Below are 27,915 nucleotides of genomic sequence, written 5' to 3'. Positions count from 1 at the left end.
AATGTTTATGTTTATGTTTATGTTTATGAACACGGGGGTTTTTTCTCCAACATGGCAACAGCGGCAATGTTAAGTTTCGTTTTCCAATCATCAAGAGTCGTGACCTATCTGGAAAGTAAACATCGTCGTCGTGGCTTGTTTCCACTCGGGAGAAGAAGCAGTGGTGTCGACCTGGTCCTGACACGATGTCCACGATGATGACTTCTGAATCTGTAGTGAAACTGATATGTGCGAATGACGGCGTTATGCTTTATGATGACTTGATTTCCGGCTTTAGAAACGATTTCTACATCGACAACGTTCTTGAAGGAAACGAATCTCTCGCGACGGTTTTAGTAAACGGACAGAAAATGATCATGGCCAAAACCGGAGTGAAGCTGTGCAGGGCGAAGAACTGTAACGGGTGTATGAATTTACACCTGTGCAAGTTTTTCCTATTGGGTGACTGTCAGTACGGAAGAGGAAGGTAAGCGAGCAGCTAGAAGGCGAATCTGTGGTTCAGAAACTCAGGATACATGGACGGTTTGCTGTAAACAACATTGCTGTAAAAGTTGTGTCTTGCTCTCAGAATAATCATTGGACTGTATGAACAATAACAATTATATCATAACAGATAGCTTTCAAGAGCTTGTCTTGTCTGTATTGTTGTTAAATAGTCTATACTGAAGAGAATGTGTTGCTAGGTGGTTGGGTTCAGACTTGTAGACAGTCCTGTAAGTGAAAAAGCCTTTTTTTTTTTTCAGGTTTATTTATTGTATTTTTATTTTTTTTGGAGGTGAAATACATTTCCAAAAAAAACAAAAACAACAACCATATCTTATTGCTTTGTACACGGCAGACCTCTGTGTAATACATAATATGGCCGAAAGTATGATGATATTCACACCCGTATAGTATGTGGGCCTAATCATAACATCCTTCGCTAAAGTTGGAAGCACGGGATTGTCTAGAATGTCTTTCTAGAGTTTTACTTCGCTGGAACTAAGCCGTGCAAGCCTGTTCCAGCATGACATGGAAAGCGAACTCTATGAAGACATGGTTTGCCAAGGCTGGAGTGGAAGATTTGAAGTGTCCTGCACTGAGAACTGACCTCAGCCACATTGAACAACCGATTGCATCTCCGGTAATGCTCTTGTCGCTGAAATAACCCAAATCTCCATAGCCATGTGGTGGCTCAACGGTTAAGGTTCTGGGTGACTGATCAGAACGTTCAGAAAGGCTTGAACCTACAGCGCTGCCATTGTTGGACCCTTGAGCAAGGGTGTTGTTAACCCTGTCTGCTCCAGGGGCGCTGTATCATGGCTGACCCTGCTGGGATATCCGAAGAAAATTATTTCACGGCATGGTAATGTGTACGTGACGTAATAAAGGCTTCTTCCTCTTCTAAGATCTAGTGGAAAGACTTCGCAGGCTGTAATAGCAGCAAAGGGGTCTTAACTCTGGAATGTGATGTTCAACAAGCACATATTCAAGGTCAAGTGTCCATAAATTTTTGGCCTATATACTGTACAGCTATAAGTAGCCTGCCCAGTAAAGCTGATGATCGATTCCTATCATCTATTATCATCTACATTTTTGTGTGTATTTTGAGATGTAACACTATGGATACTAGCTTGAGTCCCTAGCTGGTCTCCTACTTTAGGTTGCCAGGTCTTATTATATATCAGCGTCACACTGTTTGCAAGCTGATTACTAATTGTTCTGTCGCACGCACACCTCGCAGTTCCTTTGCTGGGTGTGTTTTCCAGTGCTCCGAGTCATTTACACCACCTTCCAATGAGTGACCTTTGGACCTGTGAAAACATGCAGCTACGTGGTTCTTCCTTTCCATAACACAATCTCTACCAATGAGCTGGGCTCTGCTATCACACACACAGGGGATGGTGTTGGGGTTTCCACCTGATTCAAGCCCTGTGCTTGACTGAGCCGTGTCTTTTGTGTCCCCTGGTCGAGATTTTAGCTAACCTGCTAACACTGTCTGGTTTGAGAATGAACAAATAAGAAAACAAAATACATACATGGAGAACACCGATTGAAAACATAATAATAAAATGAAAGCAACCGGGGATGATAGTTTTGTTTTCTATACGCTCTTTCCTGTGGTACTCGGTAAATGTGGCGGTCACGCTGATGTGCACAATAAAGTCTAATCTCATTCTCATAACACTTCTGGAATACCGCAAGTTGCGAATACATGGTCTGCATCCCATCCTGCACGCTATGGTACTAAATAGTATGTCCCGAGACCATTGGTGTCATTACTATTTAGACCTAGTAGAGAGGGTAGAAAAATCCTCCAAAAACTTGCATCCTGTAGCTTCTAGGCAAAAACAAAACAGACAAAACATGCTATCTTGTTGGTGATTAATATCATTTTGGGGGTTTTTTTAATGTTTTTTTTTATGCTCTTGTACTTGCTTTTGCACACATAACCTTATGCTTAAACTACATATTGCAGTTATTTAGTGGCTAGTTTGAAAATGACTTCTTTTGCCCTGCAGACGAGGATGCCGTTTTAGTCATGACCTGCAGACGGAGCAAAACGCCAGAGTCCTTCAGATACATGGCCTGAGTCAGCTGGACAGGAGAGAGCTCTGTGTCTTACTACTCCAGAGTGACAACAGCATCCTACCTCCAGTAAAAAATAAATAAATAATAATAATAATAAATCATACCATTCTGTTTAACTCATAGTGGGCAGTTTATTGTGACTTGGAAGCCATTTGAGGTCTTTTTTTTTTTTTTGTGAAACACAGTCCTCAGTCATAAAAGATGAAAATGAATGTGGTTTAAGTACGATTGAGTTGATTTTTGCTAACAACAGCAGCTAATTAATTCACAACTTTCATTCAAGTTGAATAGGTAATGGGCCCTTTTCACACGTCAAGGTTTCTGCTGATAGAAGTAGCCTACGATGGGGAACTTTACTGCCACTGCAGCAATAACAATGGCCTAGATGAACACCGTTTATGAGAAGTGTTATAGAAAAACTGTGATTTGCAGATGAGTTCAGGGGGCAATAAGCTGCAACTGCGGTCAGTACAAATGGTTCGCTACACTGCAAAAAAAAATGACATCTTTCCAAGTGGAAATACGTTTAACAAATATTTCCTATTATAAGATTAGAATGAGCGAAATATAAGCTTATTAAGCCTATTCTAACCATTTAAAAAAGCAATAACAACAAATTTTAAGTTTTAAATAGTCTTGTTCTATAGACTGATAATTTTGCTCATTTTTTGCATTTGTTTCTGGGAACTAGCAACATTTCAATTTTTTTTTTTTTTAAATTAGAACAAATGTCTAGAAATCGAGTTAGTAATCTTATATTTGGTTTATTGCAATATAATAGCAATTACTAGATAAATTTGACTATATTCACGCTATTTGCAATTGCTAAGATGGCATTTTTTTTGTAGCTCTGACAGACTCTCAAGTCAACCAGCAGAGTTTCAGCTCAAGTTTGTGTGGCTCTTCAATCCACCTCATCAGCTAATGGCATCTAGCTCTGACTATCACCTTAACTCAGCTCTCAAATAACTATAATTACAGCTAGCTCACATTAGCGAAATGAATATATCCATTATAAAGGTGTTACTCATCCTTTCATGCATCTACAGTTGTTTCATATAATAAAGCTATTAATGGAGATGAACTGAAATGTGTACTAATATCCATTACTCAGCTTGGAGTTATTTGTTGCTAGAGTTCTCCAATGATTCTGGACTATAGAACTTTGAAGTTTAGACTCTGTAGTGTTTACAAATGTCCGAACTATGACGTTTAGTCTCTGCAGTGTTTACAAACAGCAGAACTTTGAAGTTTAGTCTCTGCAGTGTTTACAAACAGCAGAATTTTGAAGTTTAGTCTCTGTAGTGTTTACAAACAGCAGAACTTTGAAGTTTAGTCTCTGTAGTGTTTACAAATGGCGGAACTTTGAAGTTTAGTCTCTGTAGTGTTTACAAAGTCAGAACTTTGAAGTTTAGTCTCTGTAGTGTTTACAAACAGCAGAACTTTGAAGTTTAGTCTCTACAGTGTTTACAAACAGCAGAACTTTGAAGTTTAGTCTCTGTAGTGTTTACAAAGTCAGAACTTTGAAGTTTAGTCTCTACAGTGTTTACAAATGTCAGAACTTTGAAGTTTAGTCTCTGCAGTGTTTACAAAGTCAGAACTTTGAAGTTTAGTCTCTGTAGTGTTTACAAACGTCAGAACTTTTATAGTTTAGTCTCTACAGTGTTTACAAACAGCAGAACTGTGAAGTTTAGTCTCTGCAGTGTTTACAAACAGCAGAACTTTGAAGTTTAGTCTCTGCAGTGTTTACAAACAGCAGAACTTTGAAGTTTAGTCTCTGCAGTGTTTACAAACAGCAGAACTTTGAAGTTTAGTCTCTGCAGTGTTTACAAACGTCAGAACTTTTATAGTTTAGTCTCTACAGTGTTTACAAACAGCAGAACTGTGAAGTTTAGTCTCTGCAGTGTTTACAAACAGCAGAACTTTGAAGTTTAGTCTCTAGTGTTTACAAAGTCAGAACTTTGAAGTTTAGTCTCTACAGTGTTTACAAACAGCAGAACTTTGAAGTTTAGTCTCTGTAGTGTTTACAAACAGCAGAACTTTGAAGTTTAGTCTCTGCAGTGTTTACAAACAACAGAACTTTGAAGTTGAGTCTCTGTAGTGTTTACAAACAGCAGAACTTTGAAGTTTAGTCTCTGCAGTGTTTACAAATGGCAGAACTTTGAAGTTTAGTCTCTGTAGTGTTTACAAAGTCAGAACTTTGAAGTTTAGTCTCTGCAGTGTTTACAAATGGCAGAACTTTGAAGTTTAGTCTCTGCAGTGTTTACAAACAGCAGAACTTTGAAGTTTAGTCTCTGTAGTGTTTACAAACGTCAGAACTTTGAAGTTTAGTCTCTACAGTGTTTACGAATGGCAGAACTTTGAAGTTTAGTCTCTGTAGTGTTTACAAACAGCAGAACTTTGAAGTTTAGTCTCTAGTGTTTACAAAGTCAGAACTTTGAAGTTTAGTCTCTGTAGTGTTTACAAATGTCAGAACTTTGAAGTTTAGTCTCTGTAGTGTTTACAAACAACAGAACTTTGAAGTTTAGTCTCTGTAGTGTTTACAAACATCAGAACTTTTATAGTTTAGTCTCTGCAGTGTTTACAAACAGCAGAACTTTGAAGTTGAGTCTCTGTAGTGTTTACAAACAGCAGAACTTTTATAGTTTAGTCTCTACAGTGTTTACAAACAGCAGAACTTTGAAGTTTAGTCTCTGTAGTGTTTACAAACAGCAGAACTTTGAAGTTTAGTCTCTGTAGTGTTTACAAAGTCAGAACTTTGAAGTTTAGTCTACAGTGTTTACAAAGTCAGAACTTTGAAGTTTAGTCTCTGCAGTGTTTACAAACGTCAGAACTTTTATAGTTTAGTCTCTACAGTGTTTACAAACAGCAGAACTTTGAAGTTTAGTCTCTGCAGTGTTTACAAACAGCAGAACTTTGAAGTTTAGTCTCTACAGTGTTTACAAACAGCAGAACTTTGAAGTTTAGTCTCTGTAGTGTTTACAAATGGCAGAACTTTGAAGTTTAGTCTCTGTAGTGTTTACAAATGTCAGAACTTTGAAGTTTAGTCTCTGTAGTGTTTACAAATGTCAGAACTTTGAAGTTTAGTCTCTGCAGTGTTTACAAATGTCAGAACTTTGAAGTTTAGTCTCTGCAGTGTTTACAAACAACAGAACTTTGAAGTTTAGTCTCTGTAGTGTTTACAAACGTCAGAACTTTGAAGTTTACTCTCTGCAGTGTTTACAAACAACAGAACTTTGAAGTTTAGTCTCTGTAGTGTTTACAAACGTCAGAACTTTGAAGTTTAGTCTCTGTAGTGTTTACAAACGTCAGAACTTTGAAGTTTAGTCTCTGCAGTGTTTACAAACAGCAGAACTTTGAAGTTTAGTCTCTGCAGTGTTTACAAATGGCAGAACTTTGAAGTTTAGTCTCTGTAGTGTTTACAAATGTCAGAACTTTGAAGTTTAGTCTCTACAGTGTTTACGAATGGCAGAACTTTGAAGTTTAGTCTCTGCAGTGTTTACAAACAGCAGAACTTTGAAGTTTAGTCTCTGCAGTGTTTACAAATGGCAGAACTTTGAAGTTTAGTCTCTGCAGTGTTTACAAATGGCAGAACTTTGAAGTTTAGTCTCTGCAGTGTTTACAAACAGCAGAACTTTGAAGTTTAGTCTCTGTAGTGTTTACAAACGTCAGAACTTTGAAGTTTAGTCTCTACAGTGTTTACGAATGGCAGAACTTTGAAGTTTAGTCTCTGCAGTGTTTACAAACAGCAGAACTTTGAAGTTTAGTCTCTGCAGTGTTTACAAACAGCAGAACTTTGAAGTTTAGTCTCTGCAGTGTTTACAAACGTCAGAACTTTTATAGTTTAGTCTCTACAGTGTTTACAAACAGCAGAACTGTGAAGTTTAGTCTCTGCAGTGTTTACAAACAGCAGAACTTTGAAGTTTAGTCTCTAGTGTTTACAAAGTCAGAACTTTGAAGTTTAGTCTCTACAGTGTTTACAAACAGCAGAACTTTGAAGTTTAGTCTCTGTAGTGTTTACAAACAGCAGAACTTTGAAGTTTAGTCTCTGCAGTGTTTACAAACAACAGAACTTTGAAGTTTAGTCTCTGTAGTGTTTACAAACGTCAGAACTTTTATAGTTTAGTCTCTACAGTGTTTACAAACAGCAGAACTTTGAAGTTGAGTCTCTGTAGTGTTTACAAACAGCAGAACTTTGAAGTTTAGTCTCTGCAGTGTTTACAAATGGCAGAACTTTGAAGTTTAGTCTCTGTAGTGTTTACAAAGTCAGAACTTTGAAGTTTAGTCTCTGCAGTGTTTACAAATGGCAGAACTTTGAAGTTTAGTCTCTGTAGTGTTTACAAAGTCAGAACTTTGAAGTTTAGTCTCTGCAGTGTTTACAAATGGCAGAACTTTGAAGTTTAGTCTCTGCAGTGTTTACAAACAGCAGAACTTTGAAGTTTAGTCTCTGTAGTGTTTACAAACGTCAAAACTTTGAAGTTTAGTCTCTACAGTGTTTACGAATGGCAGAACTTTGAAGTTTAGTCTCTGTAGTGTTTACAAACAGCAGAACTTTGAAGTTTAGTCTCTGCAGTGTTTACAAATGGCAGAACTTTGAAGTTTAGTCTCTGTAGTGTTTACAAATGTCAGAACTTTGAAGTTTAGTCTCTAGTGTTTACAAAGTCAGAACTTTGAAGTTTAGTCTCTAGTGTTTACAAAGTCAGAACTTTGAAGTTTAGTCTCTACAGTGTTTACAAACAGCAGAACTTTGAAGTTTAGTCTCTGTAGTGTTTACAAACAGCAGAACTTTGAAGTTTAGTCTCTGCAGTGTTTACAAACAACAGAACTTTGAAGTTTAGTCTCTGTAGTGTTTACAAACGTCAGAACTTTTATAGTTTAGTCTCTACAGTGTTTACAAACAGCAGAACTTTGAAGTTGAGTCTCTGTAGTGTTTACAAACAGCAGAACTTTGAAGTTTAGTCTCTGCAGTGTTTACAAATGGCAGAACTTTGAAGTTTAGTCTCTGTAGTGTTTACAAAGTCAGAACTTTGAAGTTTAGTCTCTGCAGTGTTTACAAATGGCAGAACTTTGAAGTTTAGTCTCTGCAGTGTTTACAAACAGCAGAACTTTGAAGTTTAGTCTCTGTAGTGTTTACAAACAGCAGAACTTTGAAGTTTAGTCTCTGCAGTGTTTACAAATGGCAGAACTTTGAAGTTTAGTCTCTGTAGTGTTTACAAAGTCAGAACTTTGAAGTTTAGTCTCTGCAGTGTTTACAAATGGCAGAACTTTGAAGTTTAGTCTCTGCAGTGTTTACAAACAGCAGAACTTTGAAGTTTAGTCTCTGTAGTGTTTACAAACGTCAGAACTTTGAAGTTTAGTCTCTACAGTGTTTACGAATGGCAGAACTTTGAAGTTTAGTCTCTGTAGTGTTTACAAACAGCAGAACTTTGAAGTTTAGTCTCTAGTGTTTACAAAGTCAGAACTTTGAAGTTTAGTCTCTGTAGTGTTTACAAATGTCAGAACTTTGAAGTTTAGTCTCTGCAGTGTTTACAAACAACAGAACTTTGAAGTTTAGTCTCTGTAGTGTTTACAAACGTCAGAACTTTTATAGTTTAGTCTCTGCAGTGTTTACAAACAGCAGAACTTTGAAGTTGAGTCTCTGTAGTGTTTACAAACAGCAGAACTTTTATAGTTTAGTCTCTACAGTGTTTACAAACAGCAGAACTTTGAAGTTTAGTCTCTGTAGTGTTTACAAAGTCAGAACTTTGAAGTTTAGTCTACAGTGTTTACAAAGTCAGAACTTTGAAGTTTAGTCTCTGCAGTGTTTACAAATGGCAGAACTTTGAAGTTTAGTCTCTGTAGTGTTTACAAACGTCAGAACTTTGAAGTTTAGTCTCTACAGTGTTTACGAATGGCAGAACTTTGAAGTTTAGTCTCTGTAGTGTTTACAAACAGCAGAACTTTGAAGTTTAGTCTCTGCAGTGTTTACAAATGTCAGAACTTTGAAGTTTACTCTCTGCAGTGTTTACAAACAACAGAACTTTGAAGTTTAGTCTCTGTAGTGTTTACAAACGTCAGAACTTTGAAGTTTAGTCTCTGCAGTGTTTACAAACAGCAGAACTTTGAAGTTTAGTCTCTACAGTGTTTACAAACAGCAGAACTTTGAAGTTTAGTCTCTGCAGTGTTTACAAATGGCAGAACTTTGAAGTTTAGTCTCTGCAGTGTTTACAAACAGCAGAACTTTGAAGTTTAGTCTCTGTAGTGTTTACAAACGTCAGAACTTTGAAGTTTAGTCTCTACAGTGTTTACGAATGGCAGAACTTTGAAGTTTAGTCTCTGTAGTGTTTACAAACAGCAGAACTTTGAAGTTTAGTCTCTGCAGTGTTTACAAATGTCAGAACTTTGAAGTTTACTCTCTGCAGTGTTTACAAACAACAGAACTTTGAAGTTTAGTCTCTGTAGTGTTTACAAACGTCAGAACTTTGAAGTTTAGTCTCTGCAGTGTTTACAAACAGCAGAACTTTGAAGTTTAGTCTCTGCAGTGTTTACAAATGGCAGAACTTTGAAGTTTAGTCTCTGTAGTGTTTACAAATGTCAGAACTTTGAAGTTTAGTCTCTGTAGTGTTTACAAATGTCAGAACTTTGAAGTTTAGTCTCTGTAGTGTTTACAAACATCAGAACTTTGAAGTTTAGTCTCTGTAGTGTTTACAAACATCAGAACTTTGAAGTTTAGTCTCTGTAGTGTTTACAAACATCAGAACTTTGAAGTTTAGTCTCTACAGTGTTTACGAATGGCAGAACTTTGAAGTTTAGTCTCTGTAGTGTTTACAAACAGCAGAACTTTGAAGTTTAGTCTCTGCAGTGTTTACAAATGTCAGAACTTTGAAGTTTAGTCTCTGCAGTGTTTACAAACAACAGAACTTTGAAGTTTAGTCTCTGTAGTGTTTACAAACGTCAGAACTTTGAAGTTTAGTCTCTGCAGTGTTTACAAACAGCAGAACTTTGAAGTTTAGTCTCTGTAGTGTTTACAAATGTCAGAACTTTGAAGTTTAGTCTCTGTAGTGTTTACAAACAGCAGAACTTTGAAGTTTAGTCTCTGCAGTGTTTACAAACAGCAGAACTTTGAAGTTTAGTCTCTGCAGTGTTTACAAATGTCAGAACTTTGAAGTTTAGTCTCTGTAGTGTTTACAAACAGCAGAACTTTGAAGTTTAGTCTCTGCAGTGTTTACAAACAGCAGAACTTTGAAGTTTAGTCTCTGCAGTGTTTACAAATGGCAGAAATTTTGAAGTTTAGTCTCTGCAGTGTTTACAAAGTCAGAACTTTGAAGTTTACTCTCTGCAGTGTTTACAAACAGCAGAACTTTGAAGTTTAGTCTCTGTAGTGTTTACAAAGTCAGAACTTTGAAGTTTAGTCTCTGCAGTGTTTACAAACAGCAGAACTTTGAAGTTTAGTCTCTACAGTGTTTACAAACAGCAGAACTTTGAAGTTTAGTCTCTGTAGTGTTTACAAACGTCAGAACTTTGAAGTTTAGTCTCTACAGTGTTTACGAATGGCAGAACTTTGAAGTTTAGTCTCTGTAGTGTTTACAAACGTCAGAACTTTGAAGTTTAGTCTCTGTAGTGTTTACAAATGTCAGAACTTTGAAGTTTAGTCTCTGTAGTGTTTACAAATGTCAGAACTTTGAAGTTTAGTCTCTGCAGTGTTTACAAATGTCAGAACTTTGAAGTTTAGTCTCTGCAGTGTTTACAAAGTCAGAACTTTGAAGTTTAGTCTCTGCAGTGTTTACAAAGTCAGAACTTTGAAGTTTAGTCTCTGTAGTGTTTACAAACGTCAGAACTTTTATAGTTTAGTCTCTACAGTGTTTACAAACAGCAGAACTGTGAAGTTTAGTCTCTGCAGTGTTTACAAACAGCAGAACTTTGAAGTTTAGTCTCTGCAGTGTTTACAAACAGCAGAACTTTGAAGTTTAGTCTCTGCAGTGTTTACAAACGTCAGAACTTTTATAGTTTAGTCTCTACAGTGTTTACAAACAGCAGAACTGTGAAGTTTAGTCTCTGCAGTGTTTACAAACAGCAGAACTTTGAAGTTTAGTCTCTAGTGTTTACAAAGTCAGAACTTTGAAGTTTAGTCTCTACAGTGTTTACAAACAGCAGAACTTTGAAGTTTAGTCTCTGTAGTGTTTACAAACAGCAGAACTTTGAAGTTTAGTCTCTGCAGTGTTTACAAACAACAGAACTTTGAAGTTTAGTCTCTGTAGTGTTTACAAACGTCAGAACTTTTATAGTTTAGTCTCTACAGTGTTTACAAACAGCAGAACTTTGAAGTTGAGTCTCTGTAGTGTTTACAAACAGCAGAACTTTGAAGTTTAGTCTCTGCAGTGTTTACAAATGGCAGAACTTTGAAGTTTAGTCTCTGTAGTGTTTACAAAGTCAGAACTTTGAAGTTTAGTCTCTGCAGTGTTTACAAATGGCAGAACTTTGAAGTTTAGTCTCTGCAGTGTTTACAAACAGCAGAACTTTGAAGTTTAGTCTCTGTAGTGTTTACAAACAGCAGAACTTTGAAGTTTAGTCTCTGCAGTGTTTACAAATGGCAGAACTTTGAAGTTTAGTCTCTGTAGTGTTTACAAAGTCAGAACTTTGAAGTTTAGTCTCTGCAGTGTTTACAAATGGCAGAACTTTGAAGTTTAGTCTCTGCAGTGTTTACAAACAGCAGAACTTTGAAGTTTAGTCTCTGTAGTGTTTACAAACGTCAGAACTTTGAAGTTTAGTCTCTACAGTGTTTACGAATGGCAGAACTTTGAAGTTTAGTCTCTGTAGTGTTTACAAACAGCAGAACTTTGAAGTTTAGTCTCTAGTGTTTACAAAGTCAGAACTTTGAAGTTTAGTCTCTGTAGTGTTTACAAATGTCAGAACTTTGAAGTTTAGTCTCTGCAGTGTTTACAAACAACAGAACTTTGAAGTTTAGTCTCTGTAGTGTTTACAAACGTCAGAACTTTTATAGTTTAGTCTCTGCAGTGTTTACAAACAGCAGAACTTTGAAGTTGAGTCTCTGTAGTGTTTACAAACAGCAGAACTTTTATAGTTTAGTCTCTACAGTGTTTACAAACAGCAGAACTTTGAAGTTTAGTCTCTGTAGTGTTTACAAAGTCAGAACTTTGAAGTTTAGTCTACAGTGTTTACAAAGTCAGAACTTTGAAGTTTAGTCTCTGCAGTGTTTACAAATGGCAGAACTTTGAAGTTTAGTCTCTGTAGTGTTTACAAACGTCAGAACTTTGAAGTTTAGTCTCTACAGTGTTTACGAATGGCAGAACTTTGAAGTTTAGTCTCTGTAGTGTTTACAAACAGCAGAACTTTGAAGTTTAGTCTCTGCAGTGTTTACAAATGTCAGAACTTTGAAGTTTACTCTCTGCAGTGTTTACAAACAACAGAACTTTGAAGTTTAGTCTCTGTAGTGTTTACAAACGTCAGAACTTTGAAGTTTAGTCTCTGCAGTGTTTACAAACAGCAGAACTTTGAAGTTTAGTCTCTACAGTGTTTACAAACAGCAGAACTTTGAAGTTTAGTCTCTGCAGTGTTTACAAATGGCAGAACTTTGAAGTTTAGTCTCTGCAGTGTTTACAAACAGCAGAACTTTGAAGTTTAGTCTCTGTAGTGTTTACAAACGTCAGAACTTTGAAGTTTAGTCTCTACAGTGTTTACGAATGGCAGAACTTTGAAGTTTAGTCTCTGTAGTGTTTACAAACAGCAGAACTTTGAAGTTTAGTCTCTGCAGTGTTTACAAATGTCAGAACTTTGAAGTTTACTCTCTGCAGTGTTTACAAACAACAGAACTTTGAAGTTTAGTCTCTGTAGTGTTTACAAACGTCAGAACTTTGAAGTTTAGTCTCTGCAGTGTTTACAAACAGCAGAACTTTGAAGTTTAGTCTCTGCAGTGTTTACAAATGGCAGAACTTTGAAGTTTAGTCTCTGTAGTGTTTACAAATGTCAGAACTTTGAAGTTTAGTCTCTGTAGTGTTTACAAATGTCAGAACTTTGAAGTTTAGTCTCTGTAGTGTTTACAAACATCAGAACTTTGAAGTTTAGTCTCTGTAGTGTTTACAAACATCAGAACTTTGAAGTTTAGTCTCTGTAGTGTTTACAAACATCAGAACTTTGAAGTTTAGTCTCTACAGTGTTTACGAATGGCAGAACTTTGAAGTTTAGTCTCTGTAGTGTTTACAAACAGCAGAACTTTGAAGTTTAGTCTCTGTAGTGTTTACAAACGTCAGAACTTTGAAGTTTAGTCTCTGCAGTGTTTACAAACAGCAGAACTTTGAAGTTTAGTCTCTGTAGTGTTTACAAATGTCAGAACTTTGAAGTTTAGTCTCTGTAGTGTTTACAAACAGCAGAACTTTGAAGTTTAGTCTCTGCAGTGTTTACAAACATCAGAACTTTGAAGTTTAGTCTCTGTAGTGTTTACAAACATCAGAACTTTGAAGTTTAGTCTCTGTAGTGTTTACAAACATCAGAACTTTGAAGTTTAGTCTCTACAGTGTTTACGAATGGCAGAACTTTGAAGTTTAGTCTCTGCAGTGTTTACAAACAACAGAACTTTGAAGTTTAGTCTCTGTAGTGTTTACAAACGTCAGAACTTTGAAGTTTAGTCTCTGCAGTGTTTACAAACAGCAGAACTTTGAAGTTTAGTCTCTGTAGTGTTTACAAATGTCAGAACTTTGAAGTTTAGTCTCTGTAGTGTTTACAAACAGCAGAACTTTGAAGTTTAGTCTCTGCAGTGTTTACAAACAGCAGAACTTTGAAGTTTAGTCTCTGCAGTGTTTACAAATGGCAGAACTTTGAAGTTTAGTCTCTGCAGTGTTTACAAACAGCAGAACTTTGAAGTTTAGTCTCTGTAGTGTTTACAAACGTCAGAACTTTGAAGTTTAGTCTCTACAGTGTTTACGAATGGCAGAACTTTGAAGTTTAGTCTCTGTAGTGTTTACAAACGTCAGAACTTTGAAGTTTAGTCTCTGTAGTGTTTACGAATGGCAGAACTTTGAAGTTTAGTCTCTGTAGTGTTTACAAACAGCAGAACTTTGAAGTTTAGTCTCTGCAGTGTTTACAAATGTCAGAACTTTGAAGTTTACTCTCTGCAGTGTTTACAAACAACAGAACTTTGAAGTTTAGTCTCTGTAGTGTTTACAAACGTCAGAACTTTGAAGTTTAGTCTCTGCAGTGTTTACAAACAGCAGAACTTTGAAGTTTAGTCTCTGCAGTGTTTACAAATGGCAGAACTTTGAAGTTTAGTCTCTGTAGTGTTTACAAATGTCAGAACTTTGAAGTTTAGTCTCTGCAGTGTTTACAAATGTCAGAACTTTGAAGTTTAGTCTCTGCAGTGTTTACAAATGTCAGAACTTTGAAGTTTAGTCTCTGCAGTGTTTACAAACAACAGAACTTTGAAGTTTAGTCTCTGTAGTGTTTACAAACGTCAGAACTTTGAAGTTTAGTCTCTGCAGTGTTTACAAACAGCAGAACTTTGAAGTTTAGTCTCTGCAGTGTTTACAAATGTCAGAACTTTGAAGTTTAGTCTCTGCAGTGTTTACAAAGTCAGAACTTTGAAGTTTAGTCTCTGCAGTGTTTACAAACAGCAGAACTTTGAAGTTTAGTCTCTGTAGTGTTTACAAATGTCAGAACTTTGAAGTTTAGTCTCTGTAGTGTTTATAAACAGCAGAACTTTGAAGTTTAGTCTCTGCAGTGTTTACAAACAGCAGAATTTTGAAGTTTAGTCTCTGCAGTGTTTACAAAGTCAGAACTTTGAAGTTTACTCTCTGCAGTGTTTACAAACAGCAGAACTTTGAAGTTTAGTCTCTGTAGTGTTTACAAAGTCAGAACTTTGAAGTTTAGTCTCTGCAGTGTTTACAAACAGCAGAACTTTGAAGTTTAGTCTCTACAGTGTTTACAAACAGCAGAACTTTGAAGTTTAGTCTCTGTAGTGTTTACAAACGTCAGAACTTTGAAGTTTAGTCTCTACAGTGTTTACGAATGGCAGAACTTTGAAGTTTAGTCTCTGTAGTGTTTACAAACGTCAGAACTTTGAAGTTTAGTCTCTACAGTGTTTACGAATGGCAGAACTTTGAAGTTTAGTCTCTGTAGTGTTTACAAACAGCAGAACTTTGAAGTTTAGTCTCTGCAGTGTTTACAAATGTCAGAACTTTGAAGTTTACTCTCTGCAGTGTTTACAAACAACAGAACTTTGAAGTTTAGTCTCTGTAGTGTTTACAAACGTCAGAACTTTGAAGTTTAGTCTCTGCAGTGTTTACAAACAGCAGAACTTTGAAGTTTAGTCTCTGCAGTGTTTACAAATGGCAGAACTTTGAAGTTTAGTCTCTGTAGTGTTTACAAATGTCAGAACTTTGAAGTTTAGTCTCTGTAGTGTTTACAAATGTCAGAACTTTGAAGTTTAGTCTCTGCAGTGTTTACAAATGTCAGAACTTTGAAGTTTAGTCTCTGCAGTGTTTACAAACAACAGAACTTTGAAGTTTAGTCTCTGTAGTGTTTACAAACGTCAGAACTTTGAAGTTTAGTCTCTAGTGTTTACAAAGTCAGAACTTTGAAGTTTAGTCTCTTTAGTGTTTACAAAGTCAGAACTTTGAAGTTTAGTCTCTGCAGTGTTTACAAAGTCAGAACTTTGAAGTTTAGTCTCTGCAGTGTTTACAAACAGCAGAACTTTGAAGTTTAGTCTCTGTAGTGTTTACAAAGTCAGAACTTTGAAGTTTAGTCTCTGCAGTGTTTACAAACAGCAGAACTTTGAAGTTTAGTCTCTGCAGTGTTTACAAACAGCAGAACTTTGAAGTTTAGTCTCTGTAGTGTTTACAAAGTCAGAACTTTGAAGTTTAGTCTCTGCAGTGTTTACAAACAGCAGAACTTTGAAGTTTAGTCTCTTTAGTGTTTACAAAGTCAGAACTTTGAAGTTTAGTCTCTGCAGTGTTTACAAAGTCAGAACTTTGAAGTTTAGTCTCTGCAGTGTTTACAAACAGCAGAACTTTGAAGTTTAGTCTCTGTAGTGTTTACAAACGTCAGAACTTTGAAGTTTAGTCTCTGCAGTGTTTACAAACAGCAGAACTTTGAAGTTTAGTCTCTACAGTGTTTACAAATGTCAGAACTTCGAAGTTTAGTCTCTGTAGTGTTGACAAAGATGAGGTGAAAAATCTTTCTAACATTTTTAAAAAGTGTTTCTGTGCTAAGTAAAGGTCTGTAAGGCTTCCTGTAAATCATTTTGCCCTGCGTCTACATGCTGTTGTTTTGTGAAAAGGGCCCATTGACCTGTTCAAGCTGTTGTTTGGCATCAGCTGAAGCCAACAACTAATTTTGTATCCGAACTGATTTCATATAATTTATGTTTAGATTGTAGCTCTCATCTATTTTTTTAAAACCATTAATAAATGTTTGACTGTACTTTTACCTGCTAATGACTTAGAAAGCCACAGTAACTGTGGCATTTTTATTTCTGACTCTGACAGGTGTGCCATTCTTACAACAATGGCACGGGCCTGTATGGGCGATGCGAGGATGGTGACAACTGCAAGCGGCTGCACATTTGCGAGAAGTACCTGAGAGGCCCATGTCAGTGTCCACGAGCACATGATTTCTATGAGCCCCATCCTCTGAAAACGTTGCAGGACAGAGGTGTTCCCGCTGAGCTCATGACATCCATGAAGACCACATATTCGAACATCGAGGCCTTACGGTTAATGGCTAAAGTCAGATCACCTCAAAATGGTGGCAGAGTTCAAGAGAACAGTGGCCAGAGACCCACCAGAAATGGCAACTGGCAGAAACAGACATCGGCTGATGCTAATGCTACAGGTAGTGGAGGTCCCAGGACCAACAGAGGCTCAACTCCCAAGAATTCGCAATACTCTCAAGGTAATTTGCAGTGTGTTTACCAGATTACAGGATCTGTGGAGGGTACTGTTCTCATGAATCCCCTCGGATAAGTCAAGTTTATCTACAAGCTGACCGAAAACTCAGGAACTAAATATAAAATTAAGTATATGTAGTTTTACTCTCACTGGTTCCTGACTATTCTGACACCCTGTATAAAGCCTAACTAAAACTACCATGTACAGCACTATAACTATTATATAACTGTAATAATAAAGGCATTATTATTATTAACAGACCATTCACAGTCAATAATAGTAGAATTATTAAAGCAAGCAGAAGATACAATAAGACAGGACGCTCGAAAAGCTATAAAGCTACAAAGGTCAAAACGTAATAAAACAATAAAATATTATACCGTAAGTGCAAAATATTATATACCGTAAGACCAGGCATTACCGCTTCCTAATAAGTCTGCTTCAAGCTCACATTAGAAAAATACACATTTGCATACAGCTGCTTTCATTGGATGGCTCTGATAAAGAAACACATTATAGTTGTTTATCCAAATTAACACAACTCCCTCTTTCTTCCTTCCAGAGTGGAGTGTTGGATAAGGATAAGGTTAGTGTGATAAGCAACTAAGCCTCCCAGTCAGACACCTGTTCTGAGGGAGTGAGAAAAACAGCACCCGTACCAAAACAGAGAACAGCCTGTCCCAATCCGAAATACAGTCATTCGTGTGTATACGATGGATATTAAAAGTCTACACACCCCTGTTAAAATGGCAGGTTCTTGTGATGTAAAAAAAATGAAACTAAGTTAAATCAGAACCTTTTTCCCCTTTATTGTGATATTGTAACCTATTCATTAAAGTGAAAAACAATAAGAATCATTTTGGGCGGGGGGGGTGATTAAAACAATTTACAATAATATGGTTGCATAAGTATGCACACCCCTAAACTCTCTCTCTCATATTCTCATATATATATATATATATATATATATATATATATATATATATGAATGAGATATATAATCAAAGGAAAGCTCACGAGGTGTACAATCCTATTTATTGATGTCTTCCTCATGGATCTAAAAGCAGATGCCATTGTTAATTGCTTATCTGGACTCATCACTCCCCACTTATTCCTTCAATTCGTCACTCGTCTGTAGTTTTGTAAGACGTGTCAGAAAAGAGTGATGAGGGTGTCGAAGATCACAGGGATTAACTTTATTGCAGCGTAGCAGTGACAAAAAAAAAGTACACCAAGCACTTCAGGTTCATCAGAGTCAAACTGAACCTCGAACAGTATCAGCTCAGACATTTTATACAGTTTTTCCCTCCGTAATGTAAATGAAGTATCGCTCTAAACGTAAAATTAAGGATAACGGTCGAAGAGATCACTTTCCGTTCTCACATTATTGATGTTATTACAGGTGTGACCACACAAATGGTCAGGTGATACGTTTGTCTAGACAGATATCTTTCTAGATTCACATTAGGGTCATATTGCTGAGACCGAGATGAATCGTCCCTATGTTAACGAATATAGGGTTATTCTTCTGCTCATGAGCTTGTTCTAACACCTAGCGTGGAGTGGAATCTGCTTAGAGGCTTTCTGACCGGGACATTCACCAGAATATGGAGATTAACGGTTTACTGGAAATTTGTTATATTGTGTTTCCTCAGAGAAAAAGGAGATCTGTCTGTTCTTTGTCAAAGGACACTGCAGAAACGGAGGTAAGACTACAGTCCGTTACAAGCTTTTTTCACTCGAATGGTTTTGATGATTACCAGAGTTTACTGGATGTCGGTTTTTGTTTTTTTTAATGTAAACTCATGTAATATAAACTCACTGAATTAAAAATGTGTTTTGCAGATAAATGTTTTAGGGAGCACTCCAAAGTACCCTATAAATGGGAGGTGAAGGAGGAACTCGGCTGGGTAGCTCTTGATGACAATGAGGGCATAGAGAAAGATTACTGCGACCCAGCTAAAACACACAGGTAATATGCTTTATACTTTGAAGTGTTGAAAATAAGGAGACTACAGATTTTCCTACAGGATTTGCAAACTGACTACCGTTCTTCATTTGTGCCAGTGGTTTTATAATAGCATTGGCTATTTAAGATGGCTGTTATTAGGAAAGTAGTGGATTGGTAACAATTTCAGGGTAACACTTTATATGGATAGTCTTTTTAACAACATTTCATGAATGTAACCAGTATAATACACATTAATATTGACTAAGTAAACAACAACAACAACAACTTATGATATAACTTTGTATTACCAAATACTCTCACAGAACACTTTATTAGGAACACCTGTACACCTGCTCAGTCAGCCAATCATTTGCTGAGTTTTTTTTTTTCCCCTCCATTCTGGTGCTTGATGTAAATATTGTCTTTAATTTATTTATTCATTTTCATATGGTTCATTTACATGTAATTCATTTACATGTGATGCATTTACATGTGATTCATTTTCATGAGATTCATTTTCATGTGATTCATATTCAAGTGATACATTTTCATGTGATTCATTTACATGTGATGCATTTACATGTGATTCATCTTCATGAGATCCATTTTCATGTGATTCATATTCAAGTGATTCATTTTCATGTGATTCATTTACGTATGATTCATTTTCATGTGATTCATTTACGTATGATTCATTTACATGTGATTCATTTACTAATTTGCTTCTCTTTAAATCCAGTTTTAGACTGCGACATTACAAAGGTCTTTCCAGGTCTTTCAGTGCTTGATGTAAACATTAACTGAAGCTCTTGACCTTTATCTGCGTGATTTTATGCATTGCTCTGCAACCACATGATCAGCTGATTATATAATTGCATGAATGAGCAGGTGTTCCTAATAAAGTAGTTGGTGAGTGTAAATATACATATAGAATGAAAGCACTAGTAGAATCTACATAGGCCGTAGGTGTTGTACGACTATTGATTTTTACTAGTCGACCAGTAATTCTAAACAGCAGCCGACTAGTCGGCTTTTCCGTAGTTAAAACAAAAATTGATTCGGGACATCGCTATTTTTAGGCTATTTTATTATTGCATTTGAGTGCTGATAAACAACAGCAACAAACATCAAACATTTACATTTATTCGTTTTATTCAAAGCGACTTGCAAATGAGGACGTTACAGTTACCAGCTATACCCAAATGACTTTTTCGTCTTCAGTGTTTTTTAAGCTGTATTTATCGGTGGCGCTGTAGCTTAGTGGTTAGCACGCTTGCCTCGCACATTTGGGGTTGGGGGTTCAATTCGGTGTACGTGGAGTTTGCATGTTCTCCCTTTGCTTTGGGGGTTTCCTCCCCTAGTCCAAAGACATGTGTTGGTAGTTCCAAATTGTCCGTAATGCGTGTGAGATGGGTTGGCACCCCGTCCAGGGTTTCCCCCACCTTGTGCCCCAAGTTCCCTGGTATAGGCTCCACGTTCCCCATGACCCTGTGTAGGATAAGCGGTTTGGACTATTTATGAATCACCGATTCTTAAAATGCACCCATGTGAATGACGTGGCTGTAATGGTGTCAGATGCACTCGTGCAACGGACTTCACTACACCACAGTGCAGCGTATTTATGATGAAAACAATGGACAAGATCGCTCAGAATTACAATGATTTAAAAACAAAAACAGTTAAATGAACGTTCTTGAAAAAATGTTCTGTTTAACCCTTCTATTATGTTATTGGTCAAATTTGTCCCATTTCCACATTTGAGATGTCTGAAAAACTGGTTAATCTCTCTATTTCTCCTCTGAATTTTTTTTCTACTTTCCTCATTTAGGGTCGAGAACTTGCATGCAAATATTTCTTCTTATGGCTTGTCTCCGTTTCCTGTTTTAAGCTGTTATTTGCTGTTTTTGTTTGTATTTAAACTGTGGGAGTCATTTTGACCCATAACAATGGATGTAACTTTTGTTCCATCATAATAGAAGGGTTAAGCAAAAGACTTTTTCCAGCCTAGTCGAGAACCTTTCTTCTTTGAAATATTTTCAGACTACTAAAGTACACCTAGCTGGCTTCCTTCAACAAATTCATGCAAATACAATCAACACTAGATATTTAAGAAACCACTAATGGGTTGATTATCAAAAACTATTATTCTGCATGTCTTGTGTGTTTAAAGCTCTGGAGTCTGCTTCGATACGATGACCCGTGGCTATAGCATCGTGCGCCGTCTCTCGACGGTGTCCTCAGCGATCCAACCCAACTACATCCTCACCACCAATTGGGCGTGGCACTGGGAGGATGAGTACGGCAACTGGATCCAGTATGCATCGTCAGTAAGTAACAGCATCAGGTCACATCCAACATTATATTTTGGATATACCAGATGTACTGAGCAAAATGTCACCAAAAAAAAAAGTTATTTTAAACCTGGGTCCATTTAATCCGTGTAGCATACTTCGGGTCTGTGTAGAACAGACCCAAATGGGATAAAACTATATGTCTAGAAAGTTTTTTTAAAAAAAAATACTGAAGACTAAAACAACTCTTAAGATTTTCATGTAATACTTGCTGAAAGTATACTGAAATCATATTGGATGTCTCATCCCATTCCTTCCCCAATGTTATTTTAATGTTGTAAATCTTTCTGGATGAATAATAAAATAATAATAATAATAATAATAATAATAATGTCATATCAAGTCAGGTCAACATAAGTGTATTATCTGCTACCTGGGCCTGTTTCATGCTTTTAGGAATGCTCATGCAGCAACAGCACTGGATCACTGTGAGTTGGTCTGTAGATTAGGATTATTTTATTTCTTTTTTCTTTTTTTCTTTTTTTTAATGAAGTTTGCCTTTCTGTTCATGATAGAAACAAACAGGTTAGGTTTCATTCAAATTCTTCTAAGCCGATGCTGACTTACGTCTGTAGTTGTTCATAGTGTTTATTTTCATCACACAGTACTTATTTGTCATTCAGGGCGGAGGTCACAACACAGCTTCCATCACCAGCGAGGACTTGGAGCAGAAATTTTCTCAGGACAACAAAGCAGAGGTGGAGTTCATGGCTGGCTCACAGGTGTACACACTCAGCTTCCAAGGTACTTCCTTATTCCGTCGTTCTCACACACTGTTGTTTGAATGCTCTTTACATGTAAGCTGTGTAGTAAATCACACACTATTATAGCTCTTTGTATCACGTTAATATTTTAAAGAGGTACGAGGTTGACATTACCAGATGTAGGGAATTTAGTCAGCGGTGGGCAGAGCACAGACACATAGGAGGCTGCTTCGGGTGAACACGTGGGGAATTTTATTTACAACGTCCGTGAGAGTGTGTGTGTGTGTGTGTGTGTGTGTGTGTGCAAAAGTGTGACCGTGAGATGAAGTGCTCAGTCGTCGCGGGGCTGCCGGTGTCGTGCGGGGGTTCTCCCGAGTAGCGGGGATCCCTTTTTTTCGTCAGGCAGCGCCGCAGGTGAAGTCAGGGGGCGGAGTCTCCGATCGCGTCGGTCTCGTCTGAAAAAACACAACACGGATTAGAGCCTTCTGTCCCTTTGCGAGCGGACGATCGCCCTTTTATACTCTCCCCTCGGATGCCGGACGGTGGAATTTTACCGCGCCGCTTATCATCCACCAGCCGTGTGTGTCAGCGGCCCCGCCCCGCAGCCACGCGCTCTCCGGCTGTCCAAAACATTGGTGGTGTTGAAGCGGAGCTGTCTCTTCAGCACCACAGCGGCAGTCGCGGGAGGAGCGATCTTGGCGTCTTGTGCGCCGGCCTGTCGCCACACAGACTAAAAATGTATTATAGGATTGGATTCTTCAATATACTGTAGTGTGTGGATTTGTTTTACATGCACGGATAAAATGGTAACTAATAATTAATAATAATGTTTCTAACTTCAGATATGATACAGACAAACAAGCGCTACGGGACCAAAAAGCTTGTGAGGCGTCGACCTGTGTTTGTGTCGGCAGCAGATGTTCAAATAATCAGAACAACGTAAGAAGAACGCAATCTGCTGTTTTCCTTTCCTGATTTGAAGTGTGCGGACCAAAACACTGACGCAACATAAGGAACTTTTTGTTTTTGTTCTCAGCAAACCGGCTCCCAGCATCCAGATGAAAACACTGCCGAGCCACTGGAACAGAGCGCTGACACCCGAGATCGGTTACAAGGTACATGAACGTTGATCTGTTTAGAAAATGTTAGAGCTGTTAACAGCGCTGACACTGACTACGTTTACATGGACAGCAGGAATCTAATTACTGAGCTTATTCTGAATGAGACAATATTCTGATTGAGGTGTTTACATGAGTCGCGTTTAGAATATTCCTTTCATGTTCCCGTTTTACATGTTATAGAACATGGTTATATTAACGGCACACGTCATTACGTCCCCACCGTACACGGTTCTGGGTGTTTCATTTTTAATTTTACGAAAGATTCAAGTGCAGTTCGTGGGCTGCGTCCGAAACCGCGTACTTACCTACTATATAGGAGCCGAAACACATGTATTTCGCCTACTGTATACATGTATTTCTCCTACTATATAATAGTCAAGTACGCGGTTTGGGACGCAGCCGTGCTCTCCTGTTTGCCGTAAAACGGTCGAGCGCTGCCGTGTGTGTACGTGTCCTGTCGCACAATGCGGCGAAAACTCCCACACGATGTTAACAGTGTGATTAAGGTGCGTACGTGTCTGTAACGCACGTCGATAATGCGACTAAAACAGGAAATACTCCACACGTCTTAATTCCATTCGTGTTTACTTCGAGTATGACTTTAATCGGATTCAGGTCATTAAAAATCGCTGTTTACATGCTAGTTTCTTAATCAGAGTATCGGGTCGATATCGTAATACTGTTGTCCATGTAAACGATTAAAGGGTGGTGTGCGGTTTGGGGAGTGTGTGAATATTCATGAAAAAATACATTTTCGATCTACATGCATTCAAGCCACAGAGTAGGGGGGAAAAACATGGACGACTCCGTGTTCATCTTTTGTTAGCGACTGTGATGAGTGACGTATGTCCACCTCCTCAAAACAGTCAAGTCTACTGTCAACGATGGTGCTAGTCAGTCATAGGTTTAACACACTAATATGTCTGTATGTTGATTGAACTAAAGCAAATACTTGTGTATACAGTATAACTCCTTTAACAGTAAGAGGTGCAACTGTGACATCATCAGTAGTGTTTGAATTAAACGTATTTCATTCCCCGCCACAAAAGAAAAAAAAACAATGAATTACAGTTGCTTTTTTAACGTGTAATTCGTCATCTGTGATTTCTCGCAGAGATTAAAGCTGCAGAGCGATTCAAGTGAGTACAGTGCAATCGAGCGCCTTTTCAACGCCACTATGCATGGTTTCAGCATTCAACAGATCGAGCGGATACAAAACCGGGCCCTTTGGGAAGTGTTTCAGTGGTATGTACATAAACCCTCCGATTTACTCATTTTTGTACATGCGATAAAATTCATAAAACTAGAATCGTTTATTATTATTATTATTATTATTAGTATTCGTATTATTCATTTACAGGCAGAAAGATCATATGAAAAAGAACAACCCAGGGAAGAACGTTGCAGAGAAACAGCTGTTTCATGGGACGGACTCTAAACACACAGAAGCCATCTGCCACAATAACTTTGACTGGAGAATCTGTGGCACTCACGGCACAGCCTATGGGAAAGGTGTTTTGTTATTGTTTATTACTTTATTAGAACATTACACTGAGCCATTATACACCATTTAAAAAAAAAAAAAAAAAAACATAACCACAGAGCTTATGTTTAGGCCATGAGTGCAATTAAGTGCTTTTCATAATTGCATGACCAAATTTTTTTTAAATATATATATATATATATATAAAGTTATGAGTTAAATTAAAGTGAGCTATACGACTGCTTGATCGGCTTATCCTTCAAACTGCCAGTGCATTTTATTTTTTATTTTTATTATTATTTATTGATATATATATATATATATATATATATATATATATATATATATATATATATATATTTATTTTTTTTTTAAATAAGAGCTCATCAAATCAAAATTATTTTATTAAATTCGACAACTCAAAATCGTCAATTAAACGGGAATGAAACGCGGAATAGTTGGATGTGCTGGATCACATGCTGTTTTATCACTTTAAAATCAAAACCATGGTCGCTGGCCATGTTGAATGAACAGAAAATGAGGTTAAGGAGAAATTTGTGCTTTGATATAGCATAATTGCATTTAATTCGTAAAATACTAATTCAATAGCTGTATTTTAAATACCTGCTCTTGTTACAGGGAGTTACTTTGCCAGGGACGCCAAGTACTCCCACAACTACACCGGAGACTCCACATCTCGCTGCATGTTCGTTTGCCGTGTCCTAGTGGGTGACTACACCGCCGGCCACTCCAGCTACACTCGCCCCCCGTCCAAAGATGGAGGAGACACCGTCTTTTACGACAGCTGCGTGGATGATGTCCACAACCCGTCCATATTCGTAGTGTTTGAGAAGCATCAGATCTATCCAGAGTATCTCATTATGTATAGAGAGACGAGTCAGTCATCATCCCCATATTACAGGTCAAATCCTTCTGTAAACAGAGCGGCTTTCGCTGCTTCAACTTCGACATATCAACCCAGCCCTGCTCCTAGAGTTCAGGCAGCAACTCCAGTATATCGACCCCGACCTGCTACGTCGTCATATTCTTCATCATATTCATACTCCACTCCTTCCACCCCTCAGCCATCCAAAACAGACGCCTCCTGCGTTATCTGCTGAGGACATGGCAAAGATGAGATTAAATGTGAACTTACAGGCCTGTGTTCTGCAGAGTGTCCCAAAAGTCTCCATACATAGGGGAAATGAACCCTTTTTAGCAAAATGTCCTCCAAAATTACTTCCATAATTAGTTTGTGTTATTTATATATATATATATATATATATATATATATATATATATATATATATTGTTGTTTGTTTGTTTGTTTTTGTTTTATTTTTGGTTTTTTTTTTTTCAGATAGTCTTTGACAAAAGAACGTATTGAAATCATTCTCATGGTTGGATCGGGAAGCCGTCACAAGGTTGCGACGGACATGCAATTACACGGAGAACATGTTTTGTAAATACAGTTACATTTTGCTAAAAAGTGTTCATTTCCTCTCTGTATGGAGACTTCTGGGACACGCTGTATTACAGGGTTTTTAACATAGCCTTATCAATCTCCCCTCGCCATGTGCTCTTACGGTGGTTCCTATTTCAATTTTCGTTCCAATACTTTATTAACATTAGATGACCCTTTTATAGGGCGGGAAGACTGAAACAATGTGCGCTGAGGAGCAGATGGAACAGTAATGGCAGAAGGCACTGTGATCGGATACGTCTGCCTTTTCTTTTAAACCACACGAGATTTTAGGGAGCCTGGTGGTAGATCCAGAGCTAAATGATAGCAGATATAACGTATTACTTTATTGTAATTGTATTGAAACACGAGGCAGTGAAAGCAGGTCGTCGAGTAAGGAAAAGGCTCGAAACGTACACTTTTCAAGAAGGTAGCGCACATTTTGCTAAGTTTGACTTCATGCTGAACTGAAGTGAAATTTCTGCTAATTGAGTTGTTCTAACGTTTACTTCATTTTACTAATTAACTTAAGCCTCTATCACACGAGTGGAACATTTTGGGGTTTGTTTGTTTTTTCATACTAATTTTGACTCCTGTTCCCAAGTCGGCTTACTGTTAACCGTTTCGATTGCACACGATATTTAGCATCGCCAACCAATTTTAAGGATATCATTGTATCATTTTATCGTTTCAGATGTATGCATCTGTCACACACACACACACACACACACAAAAAAAAAATGTGTTTTGATTTTCACTCCCAATTTTACAAAAAGGGCTTTATTTGAGTTGCTTAAACATTTATTTGTGTCATTTATATCAAGTTGAAATTCATTGCATGTATCAGATTCATTTAATCGTTCCGATATTTATTGGAATCATTAAAATCTTTTGACTCGGTACTCCCGGGTTATTATTTCAAATGTGTGCTCAGGCTCCAGCATAATAAATACAACGATACAAAATTGAAGGTGTACATTTAAATGTTATGTTCCCTACATTACAGTATGTTGTATATGACATATAATATAAGGCAGGGGTTCCCAAACTTTTCCAGGGCAAGGCCCCTCAAATGGCGTTAAAATTTGACCGAGGCCCTCCTTTTGCAAGACGTCTTTAAAACACATTAAAAATACAGACTTCTGAATATATCCCCCTTTTTTTTAAATTAATAATTACATCTTACATCTTTACATTACATTACATTAGGAAATTAATGTGTGTGTGTGGTTGACTGAGAGTGAGAAAGAGAAAACATACATTTATTTATTTTTCACACCAAAATATTGAGGCCCCTGGCGGCCCCCACTTTGAAAACCACTGATATAAGGTGTTATATAATTGTCATGAGACATTATGGTGTCTTAGCTCCTTTCTCTCAGTACACTGGCGTTCCATTCTGCTAGTGGAATGGAAATCGACTTCTCAGACATTTTCAATCAGTATAAACAAATGAATTGTTTTTATCACCGCGAGTCTGTTATAAGATGAGTCGGGACACTGTTGGGTTTCTGTGTGCAGAGTATTGTGACTGTGTTTAGCTGCTGGTGAGCAGGGCGATGTTAAAGGGACGGGCCCGCGCCCCCTGCTGGGAAAATAAGTCACACCTCTCTACAGTAACATTGGAACAGAGATCAAAGGAACAGCACAACTAAAGCTTTTTTGATAGTAAAATACTGTACACAACTGCCACAATAAGACTAGAAAATTTACAACTAGTAGTCTAGGTTTTATATATATATATATATATATATATATATATATATATATATATATATATATGTTTATATATGTTTATATATATATATATATATATGCATGTTTCGCAGCCCCAAAACATGCAGAAATCCCTTTTTTTTGTATGAACTCTGGTTTAAAAAATAGTTCATAAAACATTTGTGAAGCATTTTTTTTTTTTTTTTTTTTAAACTGTGTCAAATGTCTTTTTTTGTCTTTCCCGTATCTACACACGAGAAGATTTCCAGGTGAAAGAAACTGGGGCTGTACAACCACACTTACATAAATACTACTGTTTACAACAGATGCATTCATGATTTTTGATATATCCCTCTTTTTGACTGTCCCTCTTAATACATCCCTCAACCAAATTAGCACTGATTTTACATTTATGACAAACTCCAGCAAATCGTGAAAAAATACAGCCAGTAGTAACCTCTATAATTATTTTATTATTATTATTATTATTATTATTTTGTCGCCATTGTCATCCTTGACTTGCTCACTGGGGGATGTCTGTGAATCTAACACAAACCCTGTCATAAAATGTGCTATAAAAAAATAACATTGTGTAGATTAGAATTAAGACACAATAACAGAATTCTTTTTTCTTTTACTGTGCTAGTCCTGCTGTGGGGGGGGGGACGACAATAGAAAC

General features: G+C 37.2%; 1 protein-coding gene across 1 annotated transcript; it reads left to right on the top strand.

Moving 5' to 3' along the window:
* Positions 1-19: 19 nt before the first annotated feature.
* LOC128623508 (protein mono-ADP-ribosyltransferase PARP12) lies at positions 20-25,327 on the top strand. Its single transcript, XM_053650606.1, has 12 exons — positions 20-466; positions 2,502-2,637; positions 16,047-16,452; positions 18,104-18,154; positions 18,294-18,420; positions 20,570-20,726; positions 21,374-21,494; positions 22,297-22,393; positions 22,491-22,569; positions 23,690-23,820; positions 23,936-24,087; positions 24,698-25,327. The coding sequence occupies exons 1-12, from the start codon at positions 186-188 to the stop codon at positions 25,177-25,179; spliced, it is 2,220 nt and encodes a 739-aa protein (XP_053506581.1). The 5' UTR covers positions 20-185; the 3' UTR covers positions 25,180-25,327.
* Positions 25,328-27,915: the final 2,588 nt, after the last annotated feature.

The sequence above is a fragment of the Ictalurus furcatus genome, chromosome 19 (assembly GCF_023375685.1).
Source record: "Ictalurus furcatus strain D&B chromosome 19, Billie_1.0, whole genome shotgun sequence".
NCBI lineage: Eukaryota > Metazoa > Chordata > Actinopteri > Siluriformes > Ictaluridae > Ictalurus > Ictalurus furcatus.
Note: the sequence above shows the minus strand (reverse complement) of the source record. Positions and strands in the feature narration are given on the sequence as shown.